At 42.7% G+C, this 22,398-nt stretch overlaps 1 protein-coding gene across 2 annotated transcripts in view; it reads left to right on the top strand.

Annotated features, from left to right (window-relative positions):
• The first annotated feature begins 11,967 nt into the window (after positions 1 to 11,967).
• Positions 11,968 to 22,398, top strand: part of glra3 (glycine receptor, alpha 3) — a 74,588-nt gene continuing 64,157 nt past the window's right edge. For both annotated transcript variants that reach the window (XM_078166313.1, XM_078166314.1), the window contains exon 1: positions 11,968 to 12,315. In XM_078166313.1, coding sequence (XP_078022439.1) covers positions 12,251 to 12,315 — 65 coding nt within the window. In that variant the 5' untranslated portion in view covers positions 11,968 to 12,250. The remainder of the gene's footprint in view (positions 12,316 to 22,398) is intronic.

The following is a 22,398-nucleotide window of genomic DNA, read 5'->3' on the forward strand; positions in this document are numbered from 1 at the left end:
AGATTAAGAGGCTAACAAGCTGAACTCGAACAGGCTGAAGGGATATGATCTGCAGAAGCTAAACACTACTATTCATGCTGCAATAGATGTGATCACAAAGGACTCCTTTAAAAAAATCTATGCCATCTGAGAAAATTAATCTCCCATTTCAGCCATTATGCACTGCTGCTGCAATGTGTTTTAAGGAAATTAAAATAGTTACTTGGTTTCAGTTACCTTTCAAATGAATTCAAGTGTTGAATCCAGTGCATTAATGCAGCTCTTTCTTTTCTGTCACCAAAACAAAGGTGAGGAAAACATGTTAATCAACATGACAGTGAGGTCAGTCCTTCCTTAAGTTACATAGCCTACCTTTGGGAAATTAATTACCTTATTTTTTAAATATAAAGTTCAACAGCATATACACAACATATATGTGTATCTTAATAGAGATCTTAGGCTAATGAAAGTCAACAATTCTTATCTGTTATCCTATGGACTCGTTCATGTTTAATCTGTTTATTTTGTAGATTCTCTCCTCATGTGTTGTGTCTGCTTTCACTTCCTGTCTTTGTGTGTTTTTCCACCTGTTTTCTGTCACATGACAGGTGTGTCCACCAGTCTCGTTAGTCCTTCCCTGTTCCCAGAGTCTTCCCTCCACGCCTGTTCTGTATTAGTCTTGTTTGCTCCACCCTGGTGTTCCCAAGTGCACTCTTGTTGTAAGCCAATCCTCATTTTCCTCCCTTTGCCTGTGTCCTCCTACTCCAGCTGTGTCTCAATCTTTTGATTATTTTTCTCTGTACATATACCTGTGTGTTTCCCTTTGTTCCCTGTCAGTTCGTCTGTGCTCTTCCCTGTGTTCTTGGTGTCGTTCCCTGCTCCGTCTCCTGCCAAGTGTCTTGTGCTCAGTTTGGATGATTTACCTGAGTTGTGTTATCGTATCATCCCGGTTGGTTTTCAGTTTACTTTTGGTTCTTCTGTCATTTGGACTTTCTTTTGCCTGTCTATTCTGGATGTTTTTCTTCAGCTTCATTACTGAGTACTTTTTGTTTAACCTCAAACCTGCCTGCTGCTCTGCATTCAGGCTCCCTCCTGAATTTATATGTTTGTTTATTTTATATAGAAAGGGACAGTGCACATTAATGAACATGATCACTTAAGTCAAGGAAATGTGCCATACAGGCTAGTTTTCATCTGCAGTCCCTGGCAGGCTGATGGTGTAAGTGTATTTAAGAAAAAGACAAAATAACATACAAAGCACAGAAGCATATAAACACAGATAAAAGTGGATGATGGCACAGATCCACGCAAGGTCCAGAAGGAAACATGAGCACAGAGCAAGCATATAACCATAGACAAAAGCACACAACAAGGCACACAGGCAAAAACAACAAAACAAAAGCACTATTAATAAAACAAAAACCTAACCATATGACCTAAAACATTAACAATGTAATATCCAACTGTACAACATAGACCAAAGCACACACACGAACACGAAACAAAGCACACAAGCACAGTTAGCAGTGACATAACCATACTTGACAATTATGTAATTTTACTAATAGTAATGTAGATTAAAAAACATTTTACCCACCTTTGCACATCAGCAGCAGATGTATTTTTTGTCATTGCCACTTGAGGGCAGTGTAAACAAGCTGTAAACTCAGCACTGCCATTAGCACCTCTTTGAGTTGTGTTTTGGTCGCCTGACAAATGCAAATCCAGTATTCAGTCTTCTCTTTGCTCTGTTTCGGCTTCATCAACCACTGAGGAAAATATCTGGCAAATTATGCGGAGAGTGAATTTGAACAGTGAAGCTGCAGGCTGTACAAATGAAACGATGAGCCGAAATGGGCTCAGCTTTCCAGAGGATGTGCAGTTAGGTGATAATTCTCTGTGGATTCATCACTACGAGGGATACATTACTCATACTGTTGTAATTTGATCTATTGTTATAGTAAAAATATTGATCAGTGCAGCTGGGTGACATGTATAGGAAACAGATTTAAATATTTACAAATATATAATAAACTACCCACACTTAATTTTAATGTTTGAGTCATAAGAGCATTATAAGGCAAGAATGAAGCAGCAAACAGGCGTACATATTTAATAGCTCTGACCATAGCAAACCAATGAGGACACTTTGAGTCGAGGTCATGTGGTCAGTAACCCAGAAAGATTTGCTTCTCATTAGCAATAAATCTTGATCCCCTTGCTGACAGATTGACTTTTTCTATGCCAGAGAATATTAATGTACAGCAGCGCTGATTTGCACAATTAAAATGTAGCACACCAGGGTAATTGGGGTCATTTTACCTTATGGCATTCTCTGTTTGTGTAACCTCCTGGTGACCTCTTTATAATAGGCATAGCATCATATCTAGGTCCGTATAGCACATCTGTGAAAGAGCTGTTTCCAACCAGTATGCTGACAGTTAACTGTCCCTGCCACCGGGGAGGGGGGGCTGATTAGGCTGGGCCTTAATTCTATCGTGCAAGTCAGCATGGACTAAGCTGTCTCTTAAATCACCGTCCCAGTTAGACACACCTAAAAAAAAGGCTAATTCAGGGTCTGACTGCCGAATGTGCCGCTTGTGCTTAAAAGCAGATTTGATAGCAAGAGAGTGAGCAGAATAAGTGATAATATGAGAAACTCTCTTTGCTTACTGACTTTTTTAAAGATCAGCGGAGAATTTATTTTAGTGCCACATCAATTTTAGGCCTCATCAATAAAAGAGGATAGAGAGGACAAGTGGCAGATCCTTCTCAATAAATCAGTAACACTAGCGTTACCAATGTAACTGATGTTCTAATTCTAATTATGATTGGTTTTTATTAGAAGCTGAGGCTGTGGGGTTATAGATGGAATAAAATCCCTAACAACATGAGGGCTGTGACTGGAAGCTTCTAGATGAAGGTCATTCAAAATCCCTTTGACATGAGCGTATAGACTGTACAACCTGCCTAGTTTTTATACTCACCTAATCTCTATTTCTTCCTACAGTGTACAGTGTGTAGTAACACCCCCTTGACGTAATGTAACCACTAATGATGAGTGTCTGTTTAAGCGAATAGTGTTAATAAAGTGCTGGCAGCATGTTTAGCTCCTGCAGCTGTGAGGGGGCAAAGCGAATGAAGGAGAGATAGAAACCACAGGGCAACACACTGCGGAGCAAAGGAGCTTGTTAGTGAGAGGGAGGCATAACCTACTATTTGTTCAACATTTCACTGTCAGCTGGAGAATGGCCTAAATGAGGGTCATCCTTCCCTGAGAGGAAGGTCACCTCTGTAGACCCCCCCCACACACACCATGTGCATGAAGAGCCTGCTGTTTGGTATATGTGTGTCTAACATATCATGTGTAACGCTGGCTGGCAGAGAGCAGAAAGAAACCGAAAAGCACAACTCGAGACAGCAGCGTAAGAGTAAATTCAAAATCTTTAATCTGTGGAACAAGCAGAGGTCGAGCCCAGGTAGCCAGACAGAGACGGCAAATTTAACCAGGCAAGGGGCAGGCGAGGAATCTGAGTCAGGAGGGGTTTCAGGCAGGCAGGATCAAACAGATAAGCACAAAGAGTGTTGAAATGCTTAGCATAGTGCAAGAGACAATTTGGCAAATGACTAGTGGAAGTGGGTCAGTATATGTGGTATGAGCCATCAGATGTGAAAGGTAGGGTGAATGTGTATAGCATGGGGGAGCTGTGAGCTGACCGCAACAGAGATGATGACCTCAGGGATGGGGAATGGTGCAATGAACCTCAAGGCCAGCTTTCTAGGCTCTACCTGGAGGGGAAGGGCCATGTAGGGAGCCAAATCCTGTAGCCAGGTGGTGCTTGAGTGCAGCAGCAGTTGGCAGCCTTCTGGTAGCAATCTGGAGCAGGGTGGAGCGAGCCAGTGCCTAAGTGCATGGACAGTGATGGATGAAGGCCTGGACAGAGGAGACACTAACCTCTCATTCCTGGTCAGGGAACAGAGGGGTTGGTAGCCTTGGGAGCATTGGAATGGAGATGGTAGGGATGGACAGGATGTTGTGGGTTGTGGACCAGATGGTAGGGTTGTGAGAGGCTATACATCATAGGTCTGTCTCCATTTCTTGGTTCATAAGCTCCACCTGGCCACTGGACTCGGGGTGGAAGCCTGAGGAAATACTGACCATGTTTCCAAGAAGCCTGCAAAACCCAAAATGGAGGGGGGAATTGGGGCCCCAGTCAGAGATGATGTCTCTGGGGAGGCCATGCAGTCCAGACACAGGGTTTAACATGATTTCTGCTATTTCCTTGGAGTCTGGGTGATGGGATATGATGCGCAGACTTGAAAAAAAGGTAAATATTAGTGAGTGTGGCTGTGTTATTGTCTGATGGTGAAAGGCTGGTGACTAAGTCCGTGGGACCAGGTGCATAGAGGGACAGGTAACAGATCCGGAAATCCTGCTGAGAGCTTTTGTTCTGGGAGCAGACCATTCAGGCTGCAACAAATTCCTTGACATCTGCTTCCATGGAGCCCCACCAGAATCATTATCACATGAATTCCCAGAGTGACTTGCCAATCAGGAAGGGTGGCCTCACTGAAGAACCTGGGAGTAGAGTTGAGACAATTACCAGGGCAAGCACCAGGGGAAAGATGCTGAAGGAAGTGATAAGGAGAGAAGTTAAAGCAGTTTTGGGACAGGGCCCACCTGGCTCGTCAGGAGTTCAGTCTCTTGGCAGAACAGATGTATTTTAGGTTCTTGTGATCTGTCCAGATGACGAATGGTTGCTGTGCCATCTCCAATCAATGCCTGCACTCCTCCAATGCCATCTTGACTGCAGGCGGCTCCCTTTTCCCAGTGTTGTAGTTGCATTCTGCGAGGGTGAGCCAAGAAGGCACATAGAGAAAGCTTCAGGTCCCTGGCAGGGGTCAGCTCCGGACCTGGGCATCCACTTCAACCACGACATGGCAAGAAGAGTCGGAAGGTATTAGGATACATGCTAAGATAAAAGTTTTTTGGATGGACCAAGCAGCTGGTTCCAGATGATACTCTATTAGATTGCAAAGTCCAACAACTGCTGTAGGTCCTCCCAGGGTGTGGGGGTCGATCTGGATGTTGCCGGCAGCCACCACAAACCCCAGGAAGGACACTTGCACATTTCTGCCTTTGTCCTCCAGCAGCTTGCTAAGCATGTTTCTACAGGGACTTGGAGAAGATCAGGATGTCATCTAGGAAAACAAACATTTCATCTCCAGTGTAATTTACCAAGACCGCAGGGGTGCTAGTGATGCCAGTTGGCTTTACCAGGTACTCGTAGTGGCTGCTGGGAGACTTATAGGCGTTCTTCCACTTCCCCCTCCCTTATGCATACCAGGTTATAAACATTCTGTGAATTCAAAAGCAGTAATTTAAAAGCAGATGAAAGGAGAGAAAAGGGATACCTGTGTCTGACAGTGATGTCGTTCAGTACACAGTAGTCGATGCAAGGTCTGAGGAACTGAGGGAGAAGAAAGCAGCTCCTGACAGGGATGAAGAGGGACAAATGATCCCAGCTGCCAATGCCAATTTCTCCATTGCTTTATCCCCCCCCCAGGAGATATATGTTGCAGTCACAGGGCTGGGGAATGGAGAAGGAATTATCAGTCAAAACTTTTTCAATTATAGAATAGAAAAGGTTTGACTTTATGACTCCCTAGTGGTAGTGTTAAACACACAAACAAATGAAAACCCACTATGGGGACACTAAGGAGAAAGGGCTGAAAGTGCACTAACTTCCACCAGGGTAGCCTTATTTCCCATGAACAAAAACAAAAATCAGAGCAGTAGCCAAATGTGCCCCCCGTGCGCTCATGTTGGCATCGTTACCTGAGGCTGTCTGTTTTCATTTTTAATTTACTCCAAAAAGAGTTTGTTTTCGCGTGAGTGTCATATGTTCACAGCAAATGGTTCCATCTGCAGTGAGTTCACCCTAGAGAGCTTCAGAGGCTGAGTGATGCTAGATGGGCATGTAAGGCATAATGCCTGCTTGTAATCTGACGGACAGACTGGCTGCTCTACTGCATGTCCTCCAGGATGTTTACTATGAGAACAAGGAGGAGGTCTGAGAGGGCCAGGAGGCTACTGGCCCCCTAGCAATGTCCTAAAAACGTATTTGCAATGAACAGTATCCATCTGACGTGCTGCAGTCACCCGTGCTCGACAAAGTGAGAGCTGAGCAGGAGAGAGGAAGAGAGTTGGATGCAGTGACATGACATTTGCTGTTGGTGTAATAAAGGTTTCCATTAAAGCATCTTCTATCAGAGCTATTGTTAATATGAATTGATGTGTTTCAGCAAATGTGAGACAATGACAAGGATTTAAGCACTCTGTGTAGAGTCTGCATGTTCTCCCTGCTTCCTCCCACAATCCAATATTCACGCAGGTTAGGTTACTTGCTGACTCTAAACTGAATAGACATCTGTATCTATGTGTCAGCCCTGTGAGAGTCTGGCGACCTGTCCAGGGTGTACGCCACCTCTCGCCCAGTGACAGCTGGGAAAGGCTCCGGCACACCCGCGACCCTGTGTCAGGATAAGCTTTTACGGAAAACGAATGAACAGCAATGTCTCTTTCCAGTCATCATGACCCGCTTACTCAAGATAATCCACAGACCTTGTGAACAGTTCATTCCTGTGAGCAGGAATTATTTTCTTTCTAGTGCATGGGTAGGCAACCTGCAGCTCTGGAGCCACATGAGGCTCTTTAGCTCCTCTCCAGTGGCTCCCTGTGGCTTTAATTGAGAAAAAAAAAAAAAAAAAAAAAAAAGAACAACATATGGAAATAAATAACGTCTATTTTTAACTTTTAACGTGTTAATCTATCATCGTTGTAGGTCTAAACAAATGATGCACCTATGCACCAAATATAAAAAATGTTTTAATATTTCATCAACTAAAATGTGCTTGAAACTGGCGCCTTTTCCTCCTATTTTTGCCAAAGCTCAAGAGTCCTGGCTAGTCTTAAATCTTCTAATCTAGGCTAGCTATGATTCCAAATCCAAAAAAGTAAAAGACTTGAAGGAGAAGAGAGAATTTAACAGTGTGTGGAAAGCTTCATTTTCTTTCACCGCCAACTCTGCAAAGAAAAAAAAAAATCCAATTAATCATAAAAAACCCACTGCTGAGTAGCCACCACATAATAAAACATATTAAATGAATGCTCATTTAGACCTTCTAGTAATGTTGATTGGCTAGTTTAGACTTAATAGGCTGTGTTACCTTCATTATAAGGCTCAAATTACACCCACCACTCATACCATCGCACAGAAGGAAGCATGCATCTACTGCTAGCTCATCTAGCACGACTGAGCTAGCTAGTGTTACAGCTCATCTGAGGAGGACAACATGCTTCCCTCTCCATGGTGGTTGGCGGGTGTATTTCGGTGAAAAAAAAAAAACGCCTTTACTGGTGTACATATTATAGAAAAAGCAGTATGTTTGCAACAGTATGTATCGTCAGCCCACAGTTATTCCTGTGTCACTGAGATGATTTTGAGTTGAAGTGTTGAGTTGTTGTGAGATGCTCTTCTTGATCCCCTCTGGGCTCCCAATTTAAAAAATCCTAGGATCACACAGATGAGACTCAGATATCCCTGGTCTCAAAAGGCATCAATATCAACATCAGCAGAGTGTACAACCACTTTAAAGGTGAGAGAAGAGGAAACCAGTAGGTAGGCTTCAGTATTCATAATGGTTTATATGTTTTGCTTTGAAAATGATTGAAGTGGCTCAATGAATTGTAGAGTATAAAGACAAACGCACTGGTCTTTGTGTTTTAGAAAACTCCACCACCGTGATGGATTCAGAATATGTAAGGAATATTGAGCTCAATGCTCTACATACCAGCTTTACCTGAGATTGTGTTGAGTTGATGAATGTTTACAAGATTCAGGTTTTGATTCATCATTATTTATACAGTATATTGGCTCCATGTCCTAACTAGAGCCCTTCTAGCTTCATCTCTCATTTACAGTAATGGCATCTTGTCATTCAGACATACAGTAGCTCTCAGTTACATATGTCTTTGTTATGGCTTTTTTAGACTTGGCAGGACTGTTAAAAATATTTGGCACCTGGTACAGGAAAAACAGTAGAGAGTAGAGACTGATGACTGAGTTGATGATCTTTGCGCACATGATATTGATCTGATATTGATATTGATATTGATATTGAGTGGTTCTCTTGTGCTGCTGTGGTCTTTAGATTGATATAGCAGCAAGGAGATGTTACAGGGTTTGTCCTTGCATTGCCATTGTGGTTTTAACACCAACTTATTCAGACATGAGACCAACATGACAAATTGCCTTCATATTTATGTTTATGGTTGAATGGGATAATGCAAATGCAATAGCACAGGACTAGTCAATGTGGTACTGTTATTTGTTTAGGTTACAATGAAATATGGAATACCTCAAGGCAAGAATATAAAGCATCAAACATACATTTGTCTGGTGTTGAAATCTATGTGTGACAACCAAATATTAATGTCAGGATAAAAGCCTTGCAAATAGAGATATTTATAGACCAAAATGACATCTTAGTGGCTAGAAAAAATGTTGGCATTGCTGTGAAACACCCATGTTTGGTGCTTAAATGACTCATTAAATCACAACCAGTGATGATATTTATTGGTCTTGAACAGTGGGTTGCAGTGGTCTGCAGCTTGGTAGGAATCCCACCAAGGTGATACACCATCTACCATCCCCTCATCCTACCAGTCACAAAGTCACCTCATATTCTACGTCACAGTAGAAACATTGATACGTATGAAACGTGCAAATGTAACTTGTGTGTGGTTTGCAGAAACTCACAGTGTCAGCATTCCTTTGGCAACTAGGCTGTAAAAGAATAAAACTTCCCGTTGGTCACATCTGGTGGTCATGGCTACATGGTTTGCAGCAGGATAGGACATGTGGAGACAGGGAGTTAAAAAAGCAGGAGGCAATAACTGCAGGAAGGGTTGACAGGCAATGCTAAAAGTTTCACCATGCTGCACTGTAATACCCAGAGCCTAATGTCTAATTCATATCTTGCACATTAGTGAGAGGACGATGAGGGGTGGAGGCATGAATGACAGCGGTGCATGGTGCAGGCATCTCCATGTTGAGTGTCACACTGGTGCCTGTGCCCTCACACTCCTCCCTCTCCCTCTGTGTGGCTTTGTTTGTGTTCCAGCTCCACCTGTGCACACCTGCCCACATACTTGACAGGTTTTGTGCTTCAACAAATGAAATTTTTCAGACTATTTCAGATCCTGTTTTCGGTTAGCGACCCGACCAGGGAGTTAGTTATTTTTCAGTGCCATGGAAGTTGAGCTCCCTGCAAGATTCCAACCCAACTGCCAGAAGAAAATGTTGGCACTGGCATTGTTTCTGCAAACAATTGATACACTATATCATATCATATCATATCATATCATATCTTATCATATCATATCATATCATATCATATCATATCATATCATATCCATTTACAAACTCTCATACACTCCTGCACTATAATCCAAGTCTCATTTATCCAGTCCTTTGCTCAGTACTTCCCAAACACATGCATTTTCACTATAACGTTAAGATGTAAAACACTTCCGCCTACGAGCAGCACACCCTCAGCATGTGTATGAGCTTTGTTTGAACAGAGTTGAAACATATGCACATGCCCAAGCGCACTGCTCAGCCATGCATGTGACCATTTACTGGCATGATTTAAATAATAATGTTTTAGCAAAAATGCATGTGTTTGGGAAGTACTGAGCATAGGACTGGATAAATGAGACTTGGATTATATTGCACGAGCTGTGTGAGAGTTTGTACACAGATGTTTTCATATAGTTTTACTGTGCTTAAACGTGGTTCCCATTTACTTTGATTCAATCAATCAATCAATCAATCAGTTTTATTTATAAAGCCCAATATCACAAATCACAATTTACCTCACAAGGCTTTACAGCATACGACATCCCTCTGTCCTTAGGACCCTCACAGTGGATAAGGAAAAATTCCTCAAAAAACCCCATGTAGAGTGTCTTTTTTTGGAGGTGAGTAATTGACATACAAATGGTCACTTTGTGGATGAAGTATTCTTTTAAGATAGGTTTTGCCAATCTACCAAAATATTTAAACATCAGAAGGAAACATATTTAATAAAAATCACAAATAAGAATTGTCTAAAAATGTCAATTCATGCAGCTGATTATTGGCATATTTCAATATTAGGATGAGCAAAGCAAAATAGCTGAGAATCAAATAGAAAAATATATTGATTATATTGGGGGGCTGGAGCCTATCCCAGCTGACACTGGACGAGAGACAGGGTACACCCTGGACAGGTTGCCAGACTATCACAGGGCTGACACACATAGAGACAGACAACCATTCACCCTCATATTCACACCTACGGACAATTTAGAGTCACAGACTAACCTGCATGTCTTTGGACTGTGGGAGGAAGCTGGAGTACCTGGAGAAAACCCACACTGGCACCCTCTTGCTGTGAAGCGACAATGCTAACCACTGCTCCCCATGCTGCCGTACATACTGTGTTGATATCAAAACAGCCCACACGCCAAAAGAAAATGCTGGCACTGTATGTTTCTGCAAACCAGGAAAACGTTACATTAGTATGTTTCATAAGTATTATTATCACTATCTAAAGAAATGTAATGCATAAGCTGACTTGGTCATTGAGAGTTGGGACAGTGGATGGTATGACACCTAGGTGAGGTGCCTGCCAAGGTGCGGACCAATGTTCGAGACCAACAAACAGCTAAACTTGGCACCAAACATGGGTGTTTTGTAGCAACCCATCACTATTTTTTCAGCTGCTTTTTAGGCACGAAAATCACTTTATTTTACCAAGACATCACTGCCTTTTCTGTCGAGATAGTGGCACAAAATTTACTGTTTTCTACCAAGACATTGCTGCATTTCCTGCCAGGACTGTGACCCCAAAAGCGGGTATTTTAAGCTAAAACAACAATCCTTTCCTATTTTATCCAAGCAATGTTAAAAGGTAAAGTCTTAACGTATCCGCTACATAGTAACATGTAAATATAACATATCTGTGGTTTGAAGAAATGTACAATGCCAATATTTTTATGGCAAATGGCTTAATCAAAAATATGTTCCATGAGCGTGTCAAATTCAGCACTCTAGGCATTCAGAAAGTTTTGTATTGGAGTTGTGTTTGAGGTCATTGTATCTAAAATCTAACAATGAATACAAGGGCAATGAGAAAATGGAATCTTGATCTCAAGGGGACTTACCTGATTAAATAAAGGTTTGCTGCGTCTAAGCTTTAACTTCAGGGTGTTGGCATCCACATCTGATAAACTGTGCAGAAAATTCTACTTTTTCTACTCCCAATGGGTGAAAAGCACAATGAGCCTCACACAGCACCCTTACAGATTAAAACCAACACTTTATACTCTTAGTCAGTGTGTAGTGAAATCCAAGGTGCTAGAACAGACACATCACTGTATACAGACTACTCCATCCATTCTTGCCTCAGGGTTCTCATGATGTAAATCTGAACTTTAATCAGCATCTCCACTCTGCCCACGCCTCTTTCGGCCACATATGGCAAACTATCATCAACATAAGCAACTTTACAGCCGGGAATCACAACCACATGCGACTCTATGCCGTCCTGCCTAACAGAGCAGAATAACAGAGAGAGCAGGAGACAGATGGAGAAAGAAACAGAGAGAAAGAGAAGAAGAAGAAGAAGAAGAAGAGGGAAAGAAAATGAGGTGGATGGCAGGATGGTGAGCTACACATACACACACACAGAGGAGAAGGCATAATGCATGGGTGGGTGTTAAATTTGATCCAGCTCGCTAATTTCAGATGCGATTCAGATGGAGAAATTAGCAACACTGCAGCTGATTGGCCGAGCCGTCTGCCAGTCATGCCAATCCGGAGTGGCGGGCGGGTCTCTCTGTCCCCGTGCTTCACGAGGGCACAAAACGAGCCCAGAGCAGAGTGTGAACAGCTGTCGTCCGCTTTTCCTTTCTTAACCTTATTTTCAGTTAACTGATTTATTGTGTAGGGATGCCGAGCTTCCATGTTGTTGCTTTGTTTTCTCTCCAGTGATGGGAATTAACCGCACACACTGAGTTTTTGGAGTTCCTGTCACTATACGGTATGTTTGCGAGTTGCCCTCCGCGTGCTGTTTGACCACAGCTGGAGCGCGAGCGCTGTTCGCGGTGCTGAAAGCCTCACGAGCCGCGAGGAGAGCAGAGGTCTGCAGCCTCTGGAGAGACATGAGGATAAAGAAGCTCTGTGTGGCGGGCTTCTTACTCGCCTGGAAACTAGTGCTGTTACTCAGGTAATAAATACGTTCAAGTCCAAGTTCTTTATTATTCAAACCACAATATTACTCACGCGCACAAGTCACAAGGGAGCTCGGTCCTGTAATTTTCAGCCGCATGGCTCATTGTTTAATTGTGTAGCTAAATTGTTTTACAGTGATTTGAAATAGTCAGTGTATCTGGTGATATCTAGTGTTATTGTGCAATGTCAATTACCCGCACCTGGGGCCAGCTGTAGCCTATCATGGCGAGAGGTCAGTAGCAGGGGCGGTTTTAGGGTCAGAGATGCGGGGCTCAGACTTAAAGGTCCAGTGTGTAGGATGTAGGGAGACATATTGTCAGTAATGGAATATAATATAATTATGTATTCTTTAGTGTATAATCATCTGAAATAGTATTGTTGTGTTTTTGCAACACATTCTCACTCCTACCTCGTCACATGTTGATGTTTGGTCATGGACCTTCCATGTCCAGATAGATGAGAAAGGTACCCTGGATGCTTTGGTTGTTGATGTTCTTGGACGCTGTGTCAAGTTCTGTCTGCTACATGGATTGTACAGTGTCTTTCAAAATAAATGCACTATGTCAGTACAGCAACGCAAATTGACCTTTTTTCCTCCAACAACCAACGCATGTGGTTGAGTTCAGGCAACAAGAGCATGTGGTTAGGTTTAGGAAAAAAGAACGGGGTTTGGCTTTAGAATCTGACAGGACACAAACACCACTCCTCCGAGTGAAAGTCGGTTGAGTGGAGAGAGTGAGGTTGTTGGACCCATCCACTGGAACTTCCATCCACCCTACTCGGACTTTTGCACCCGCCACATTCCCCCTGACACTGCAGAGCATCGTTAAACTATAATGGCAACGGGCAGCAAATCATGCCAATGTTAAAGGGCAGCTTTTTTCATCAGTGTCTGATGCCACAAGTCACTGCTCAAGTGCCAGATTTTGACGACTTCAGAGTGAGACCAGATTGATTTTCGTTACCTTAGAGTTAGTCTGAGTGGGCGGAAGTTCGCTGCATAGATCAGCCTCTCATTGGGCGGAACGAGCCACCCACTGAAGTCCCGCCCTACCACCTCAGGTTGCAGTTTTCAACACGTCCTTTACTAACTTTTGCGGTGTTCAATCTTGTGGGGATGTAGCCATTTTTCTGCCATGGTTCGCACCCTGTAAGTGATATTTTTGTGGGCGTGTTACACCAAAACCTGTTTCCCCCCAGCAATATTTTTGCAAGTGCACCGTTGCAGTGGCACCGCCCAGAACGATTGTGATTGGTTGAAGGAAATACAAGCAGCCGGGGCGTTTTTTTTTCTCCAATCTTAAAGTGAGAGTCGGCCCAGCCAGACCTTTCTTTTCTTGAGAAAGGTCTGGTGAGCGAGACTACCTTAGAGTGAGCCATTTATATCTAGATAGGGAGCGGATCCTCGTCTATGGAGATCGCCATGTTGTACTGTCATGTTTCTAGTAGCCCAGAATGGACAAACTAAATACTGCCTCTAAATAGGGCCATTTGCGTTTTGCATTGGCCACCATAGTTAGCAGCCCCTCATGTGAAACTGCTTTATTCAGTGTTTGTTTTGACCAGTTTTAATTAACATGTCTGTTTGTTGTAGAGAGGAAGAGACCTCTGCAGATAATTCAGTTCCTATAGTAAAAACCTGAACACTGAAGGAATTCTAACCGGGAGACATTGGACCATTAGATGCCACTAAATCCTAACCCTAAATCTTACACACTGGACCTTTAAATCCTTTCTTGGGCAAGCCTATGTAAAGACCTATTATCACTAATTATCTTATTAGGATTCAAGTTTGAAGGAGCAGAACCCTGTTGAGTTTGTGCCGATTTATTATTATTGTTTGTTGTCTTTCATGGTGGCTCAAATTCCTGTAAGTTAGAATGAACTAGAAACATGAAACTGGGCCCTATCAGTGGAAATGATGTACAAATGCTTCATAAGAAATATTAACCCAATCGGCCATATGGTGACACTGCAGTTAACACCCCAAAAAAACTATTCTGGAGAGGCCATGTCCCTCCAAAGGCTGGTTAAACACACCATAAATTTGAATAACTTTATATTTGGCACACAACAAAGCCTCTTGGACCATAGACGTCTTTGACATTTTGGCATTTGAGCTGTTTCCTTATACATAATATATACATAATAATAATAATAACAATAATGATGATAATGACAATTATTATTATCATTTCAAACACACATTTGGCTCTTGGGCCCTATGATGTCTGTTTTTATTTTTTCTAGATTTTGTTTTTTTCCCAAATTACATGTTTTCTATTTTTTTTTATGTTTAATCATGTGGTGAATGAATAAAAATCCAACAATTCAATAAGAAAATATCCAAATAATACATTAAATGTAACACAGCCTTACACTTTTTTTTCAAAAATAGTGCTTCAATACACTTATGAAACAAAAAATCCATCCTTTTGTAACATAGGTTCACATCTGTGCTTGACATTGCCCTGCTCTAAATTTGGCCGTTAGTGTCAAATTCCTCAGTTTTTGGATGACTCAGAGGGCCTCTTCCACATGACGGCAGGGTCCAGTGATAATGTTCATGGTCAGATTTTTGTTTTCCAGCAGCCCAACATCAAAGAACAAGATTATTTTCCTTATAATTTAATGGGATTTCTTAATTTATAAAGGGCACAGGTAAATGTTTTATACTAACTGTTACTTACTTAAGTATTTACACTGTTTTAACACCTTATTTTGAAAAGTGGACATAGTCATATGTGTGTCCTGGGCCGTTTCAATGCATTTACAGGTCAGAATTTGGAGGCATTTTGGTTTTAGTGGCGGCTGGTTTGAGATGTGAGTGACAGCCAGAAACATCAGACACTCCCCCTGGACGGCCCAACACCCACAGGAGGACAGTGTTTGACCCAGCCTAGCTGACCGAGAAAAAGACTGCGGTCAAGCTTGCCGTCATTCGCGTCTCTGCGGTCAAACAAGTCGATACCAAAGTTGGAGATAACACAGACAGAGCAGAGCAAAGTCTTTGTGACAGACCTGGTGTTTCCCCTGAGTCGGCAGCTTTGTTGCTGTGCATGTCAGTGTGTGAGGAGGGAGAGGCAGAAATCCTGACTATTTTCAGATCACCACACACAGACCCGGCTGTGATGTGGAGGAAGCAAGGAATTTAAAGTGTTTATCAGAAATAACAGCCCGTTCTCAACTCATCAAATGCTGCCTTTTTATCAGTGATGTCGCCGTCAGAAACAGAGTCATGCTTTGCAGCAGCATGATATGCACTGTGCAGCGGCACTTTTAATACTGCTGGCAACTACCTTATAAGAGCGAGAAAGTCGATAAAGTATGGATGGGGAGGGAGCTGAATGGGTCAAACAAAGTCCGGACTTTCACCCGGGAGCCCTCTGTTTGTTTCTTTTGTGAAACCAAAAGTCAGTGGAGTTATTTTAACATTATTTTAACAGCATAATGTACTAGTATGTGTAGCATGCTACACTGGTGACGTATAGCACATGTAAGTCATGTTATGTTACTTGACAGTAGCAACACCTGTGCTTATTGTAAGCCAAAACGCCTAAAGCTAAGGAAATAAACTGAAAGACAAAGTGTTTCACCAACGTTTATTTTAAGACACAATGCATGTAACAAGTGTGAATTGACACACCGTCCCTGAACATACAAAACTGATGCAGGAGGGTACCTATGAGGTTATATTTTGACGTGTACATTAGAGTTCTCAAGGGGTTGAAAAAATTACAACCCGAACCGACCAACCCATGTGAGCTGAAGCCGGAATCCGGCCTGTCTGAGATCATCACATAAATGAATACTGAGCCTGAGCCCGACCCCCCAAAAAGCACTTGTCAGCTTCTAAAGCTCGGGACACACCGGCTGTCTGGCGGTGCATGCCACGTGTGTCTCCAGTGGAAAGTGGACCAGCTCAGTGGATCACAAACTCTCCATGCTGTATTTTCTTGTCAGAAAAGCTCCCTGCTTTGGCCAGGAGGAAGGCCAGAGAGCCCGGCACAGAGCCTGGCTGCTCCCTCTCCTTCTCTCCATGCCTGCAGGGCGACCTTACATTCACATTTGGCTAACTTCAGCTTAATTATCACCGCCTCCCATCTTCTCACATTTTCGTCTCTCTGACCTTGTTGACAGTGGCACAGACACTGACAGGCCAGTGTCAGTGTCTGTGCCACTGACACTGACAGGCCAGTCATTGGTCAAAAGACACCAGGCTACAGCAAAAGCAAAAAGGTTTTTTTATTTCCCCCAAAACCCTAAGCCCTATGTGACTCGACACACATTTTCGTCCCAAACCCAGCCCAACCCGTCGGGCTTTTCGGGACCCATTGAACTCTAGTGTAGGTCCACCAGCAAAAGCTGCGGTACTTGACATGATGAGTTGAGGACGTAATGGCAATAAACATAGCAGAGGCATCCAGTCTTGCCTTAGTAAATGAATTTTGCACATTGTGTTTTGGAGATACGTCTGTGTTCATAAGTGCAATATTTGAAGCCTTTGAGATAAAAGGTCGCTGTTTATTTTTAAAATCTATCTCAGCTTTTTTTGTACAGTTGCCAACATCAGCCAGACACCAGACAGTAGTAGCTTCCTACAGTGGGATTTGTATTTCCACAATGGCTTGAGTCATAAAAGTCTTGTGTGTTTTATTTAAACCTGCTGATCCTCATGACAAGCACTAAGTTGAAGATGACATATATACTGTAATTGCTGCACATGTTTCCCAAAAGTTTGAGCAAGCTTTAGGATAAAAAGAAAGCAGCTGAAAAGATCAAAGCCACAGTAAATCTTCTTAGAGGGTCATGGATGGATTCAGAGACAAACTTTAACAGGCTTATAGTGTGTCATTCAATGGGAGCTGGACTGGAGCTGCCTCCAGCTTGTCATTCATGCATAATACTCAAAACCTTTGTTTCTGCCTCTTTCCCCTCTCCGATTGTTGTTTTTCTTTTTTCTTGAATGCAGATGGGCATTATCCATGGTCACTGGTCATACACGCATACTAATGATCAGATGTAACACTTTTACACTAATTCAAAAGTCGTGTAGAAAGCCCTTTTTCAGAGAATGAGTGAAAGTATTTTATTTTATTTCCCTAAGTTTCTTGCATAATGCAGCACGCGTGAGCACACAAACAGAACTGCCTCTCTTGAATGTTTTAGTATTTGCCTCATCTCCCCTCTTCATTACAAGCCATTGTAAGCCTCTGGCCTCAATTTTCTGTGTTCTGGTGTATGTGTCTCATTGTGCTAAATGCTGTTTTCAGAGGCCTTTCTGCCTAGAACAACCCACTGGGCAAACACAAATACTTAGGCTTTTTTGATTTTTTAAATGTATTTTTTTAAATCTAAATCTTTTCCATTTAGATAGAAATATATCTTTATATTAAATAGATATTATTAAAAATAAATACAGCTAAGAATTATGTCACATAGCATCATTAAGTTGTTAGATAAATAAGCTATGTCAATAAGAATTTAATCAGTTCGCTGCTTCTTGATAAGGTGTTGTTGACGTCTTACTGCTACGCTGAATGGACTCTTACATTCTGACATCAAGCTGGAAAACATTAGTATTTATCATCCACTAGTGAAACAATAAGATTGCTTAGATTTATTCAGCCATGACGCTTTTTCTCCTTTAAGCATCCTTCCCTAATAAAGCGAGCTGAAGTCTTGTTAGGCGTGTTGTGCCCAGGTGCTCTTAAGAGATCCAGAAGTCCTTGTACACGCTGTTGTCGCTGACTGTTACTGTTGATGGGATTTGATGTTGATGAATAGGTTTGTGGTTGTACTGAGGTTTGTGGTGATGCTGGCAGCCATGAATATGTTGATGCTGATGTACAGTAACATTGATGTTTACGCTATTTATTACGGTGCTGTGCACTCCCCTTATTTTGTATTGCCTCGAGTTGTGTATGTCTTCTCATGTTGCCTCACCTGTTGTCTGTCTTATATACGGTGGCATACAGTTTCGCCCTGGGGGGGATTCATAAAATGAAAAATCATAAAGGCTGTATATTTGCTATGAGATGTGCTCTATGGACATACCTTAATGGATGTCAGGAAGGTTTATGTCAGCCTCAGGAGGATGTCACAAAAAGTGTAATATAGTTTACACTCAAAAAAGCGACTCAGAGGTTGCGAATTTGGTTATCTCAGCACAGTCACTGTTATTCAACAGAGACTGGAAAGCACAGCATTAGCTGCTACTGCTTGCATCCAGCGTGCTGTGTAAAATATAACACTTGTATATATGTTGTAGGGCTGCCCCCTGAAAGTTGAAGATTTAAATCATCAGTCTGAGACCATTCAGTCAACTGAAATTCTTCAAGTGGTGCAGTTGTTTTTTCTTTTTCAGTCAGTGTGCAGTGTTCTGGGATGTTTCGGTCCCCAGATCTAGCAGCACAGTGAGTGCTCCTCGCCTTCACGCTGCTCTTCAGTACAGGCAGCTTCATTTCCAGACTGAGGGTGAGTGTGAGTGAGAAGGAGGCAGCTGCCCGGAAGAGAGGCTTTATCTGGTCAGGCTCCAAGATAACGTTATCTTCAGCCTTGTCCTTAGAAATGGTGAATTTACAGCTCATAGCAACTTTTTACAGTTTCTGGCTTGGCAAAAACTGTTGTTGCACATGTCTGATCAGTCGTTAGCGTAGTTAGCACGCATTAGCTCGGATGACTAATTACATGAATGTCACTGTCACCCTTAACGTCCCGCCGAACCTTGTTAAAATCTCAAACTCTATATGGAACAACAAATAGTAAAATATTCATATTGTAGTTGAAGTTAAGTTGATCTATTCTATTCTATCACAATATAGGTGGTGAATAAATCTGAGAACAGCATTTAGTACGGAACAGGACATCCACCCAAATGCTTCTTGGACATTTATCAAAAGAGGAAAGGGGAAAGAGGAAAGTTTTCTTAACATGAGATCAACGCAGCACAAATAATGATTTAAAAACAATCAAAAATACAAACTAAAACCAAAATGAAAGAAAGGATAATGTAATCATAGACTTAACAGGAATTCAACATAGCAACAAAAAGAATAAAGCACTTACAAGGCATGCAGACTAAACAGATAAACTTATGAAAGAATGTGGGTACACTGAAATAGGGCTATGTGCTTATCCAAACCTGTAAACCTGTATTAGAGCAGGCATCCATCATAATCTGAAATCTGAATAACATGTCTCAAGAGAATCACTGCTAGTTGCGGCTGTTGTAGTAATACATTCTACAAAGAACTAAGTAACAAAAGCTCCACAGTCTCCCTCATATCACTCCAGGATTTAGTTTGTGCGTGCGTGTGTGTGTGAGTTTGTGTGTGTCTGTCACTGGTTTTGTTGTAACAGTGCATGACAAATATGACCATAAGAACACTTGTTACTGCTGAGGGAAACATGTGGCTGAAAAGCACAGCTAAGTGGTGTTCTGCCCGGCTGTGTGTATGTGGTGCTGGGGAAGTGATGGAGGGCGAAGGGGGTAGTCTCCACACTAAGTGAACATTTGGCTGAAGGCAGTTAGTCGACCCCATTGCTATCACCACGCTGGGCTGCCCAGACTGTAATGCCAAAAATACCTTAGGGTGGCTGGGAAATGTAGTGTTTCTGATGTATGCGTTAATCCAGCAGCTAATTAGTCTGAACAAGTACAACAGCTGCAAATAGACTAGAAGGGCTGCATATTAATGCAACGGCCAGGCAAGAACTGTTTTCACCTCAGAGTGGAGTCAAGTGTCTGCAACCACACAAGTTGTCACATCAGAGCAGAATATTAATTACTGTCCAAATCAATACATGTAACTTTAAGTGAGGATACAAAAAGGAGTGATGACAAGGAAAGCTTTCACACAGTAGTCAGCGGCTGTTTAGTATCTTTCAGGGGGCCACATTTACAGGAAGCTAATGTGTGGGGCCCAACATTTCCCTGAGCTATTATTCTTATTATGCGTGTGCACTTGACACAACATGCCACCATGTTTTCAAAATTTATATGTTGCTACAATGCAATTTACATTTACTATTTGCATTTATAAAACCTGAACTTACACATTCTTTTGTCCTCTCCTCTCTGCTCTGTGTAAACAACCTGCATACAGAACACTTCAAGTACTTTTAAGTTATTAAAATCAACCTGATGTATGCATGGCAATTGAGTAGCTCTACATTGCATTAAAAAATCCCTACATGCAAGGTGTTCCTTAATGTTTTATTTATGTATTGATTTTTTTTCATAAACCCTCTCTTTAATCTTTATGGCCTTGTCATTGCCTTGAGGGAATGTCTCTCTCCCTTTGGTGAGTGTTCTCCAGTGTGCAGTCGTGCTTGACTTAGCTTACCTGAATAACAGCACATTCTCACTCTCGTTTTTGTTCACTCCACTCCACACGTTTGGTCATGTACTTTCCATGTCCAGATATGACGTGAAGGGACGTGCATTGGTTGTTGACGTTCTGGGACGCCGTGTTAAGTTCTGCCTGTTACATGCATTGTCTTCTTTCAAAATACACACACTACGCTGGTACAACACCGAAAATTGACCTTTTTCTTCCTTCAACAACAAAAGCACGTTGCTGGATTTAGGAAAAGAGAACTGAGTTTGGCTTTATATTCAAATGGGAAGTGAACACTGCTCTCCCAGGTGACAGTCTGGGCTCTAGTTTCCCGGCGCAGCACAGGGTGGCGAACCAGAGCTAGTTTCGAGCAGCACAACCCGAGGCGCGCTCAATTTAGTAGTTTGGCAGACCGAGGTGCGCTGAGATAGGTGTGGCGGCGCAGCAGGGGGAGGCATCGACAGATCCAGCTTGGCGCAGTGACAGTTTCGTGCCAAAAGGCTTTGCTGAAGGTGCGCTCAAAGCTCGCCAGCTGAAACCAGGTCTACTGTCAGCGCAGGCGGAGCGCAGCCGGTGTAAGCCTAAGTTTGGCTGACCGGCAGACAGTGCGTACACGTCACCAGAACCTCACAGGCAGGTTTCCAGGATATCAGGCACATTAATAATGCAATAAATACCCAAAAAAACACTATTCAATGCAACTATCTGCAATCAGCACATAAATGTATCTCTATATCGACTGTCCCGTCACATCTGATGTCAGATCAAAGGGGATTGGCACCGTTTGGCACGTTTGGCACGCGTAATGGAAACCCAGTCTGATTTGATTAACACAGCTGCAAACTAATGAGTTCACATCCCTCTCAGCCAACCACAAACAGCCACAGCATCAGATAGGGAGTATATATTCAGCATCTGTCATCTTAGAAAAGTCAAAAGAAAAGAAACAGAGTGAGACTGCGAGAGAGAAAGAGAGAGCGCGCGCACACGAGAGAAACACAACATTGATTTACAATTGTGGTGACCTCCTCCCAGGCTACCTTTGCATCATCAGCCCGTGGAGGTCTGCTCACAGTTCCGTATATTCGGACACTGTGAGCTTGGACCTCCCGGACCAAAACATCAGTTTCCTCCTGGGAGAAGTTTGGCCGTCTGATGCTGCAGCTCTCTTCTGCCATGGCGAATTGAGTAAACTCTCATTACGCCTTTGCACGGCACAGAGGAGGGGCTCATTTGATTGGTGTGATGTGTGTAAAACCCGCTCTACACCTTCTCTCCTCCCTTTTTCCGACTTGTGCAGGTAGGAGGGACGGAGGTGGGAAAGAGGAGTAGCTGCGCCAGCACGCATGGTGCGCCAAACTTGCAAAATCCACCTGGCCACACCCAGTTGGCGAAGCGCAGGTGTGCTGCGCCCCCGCCTTGCCTGGTCCGCGAAACTAGAGCCTTCTGTGTTTGTTGGACCTATCCACCACCGCTCCCACCTGCCCTACTAGGACTTTCACCACCTTAAATTATGTTCCTGTCTTGCTGTGTCTCCCCCTATAATAGCAACTGGCCAGGTATCATACCGTCGTTAAAGGACGGCTTTTTCATCAGCGTATGACGCCGCAAGTTACTGCCCAAGCGTGACACCCCAAAGTGAGAACAGGTTGGATTAAACTGTATTCCATTTATTTATTTATTTTTTTGTTGCCTGTTCATCTTTAATATTAATATTTACTCTTTACTATTACTCT

This window comes from Epinephelus lanceolatus, chromosome 3 (genome assembly GCF_041903045.1).
Source record: "Epinephelus lanceolatus isolate andai-2023 chromosome 3, ASM4190304v1, whole genome shotgun sequence".
Classification (NCBI taxonomy): Eukaryota; Metazoa; Chordata; class Actinopteri; order Perciformes; family Serranidae; genus Epinephelus; species Epinephelus lanceolatus.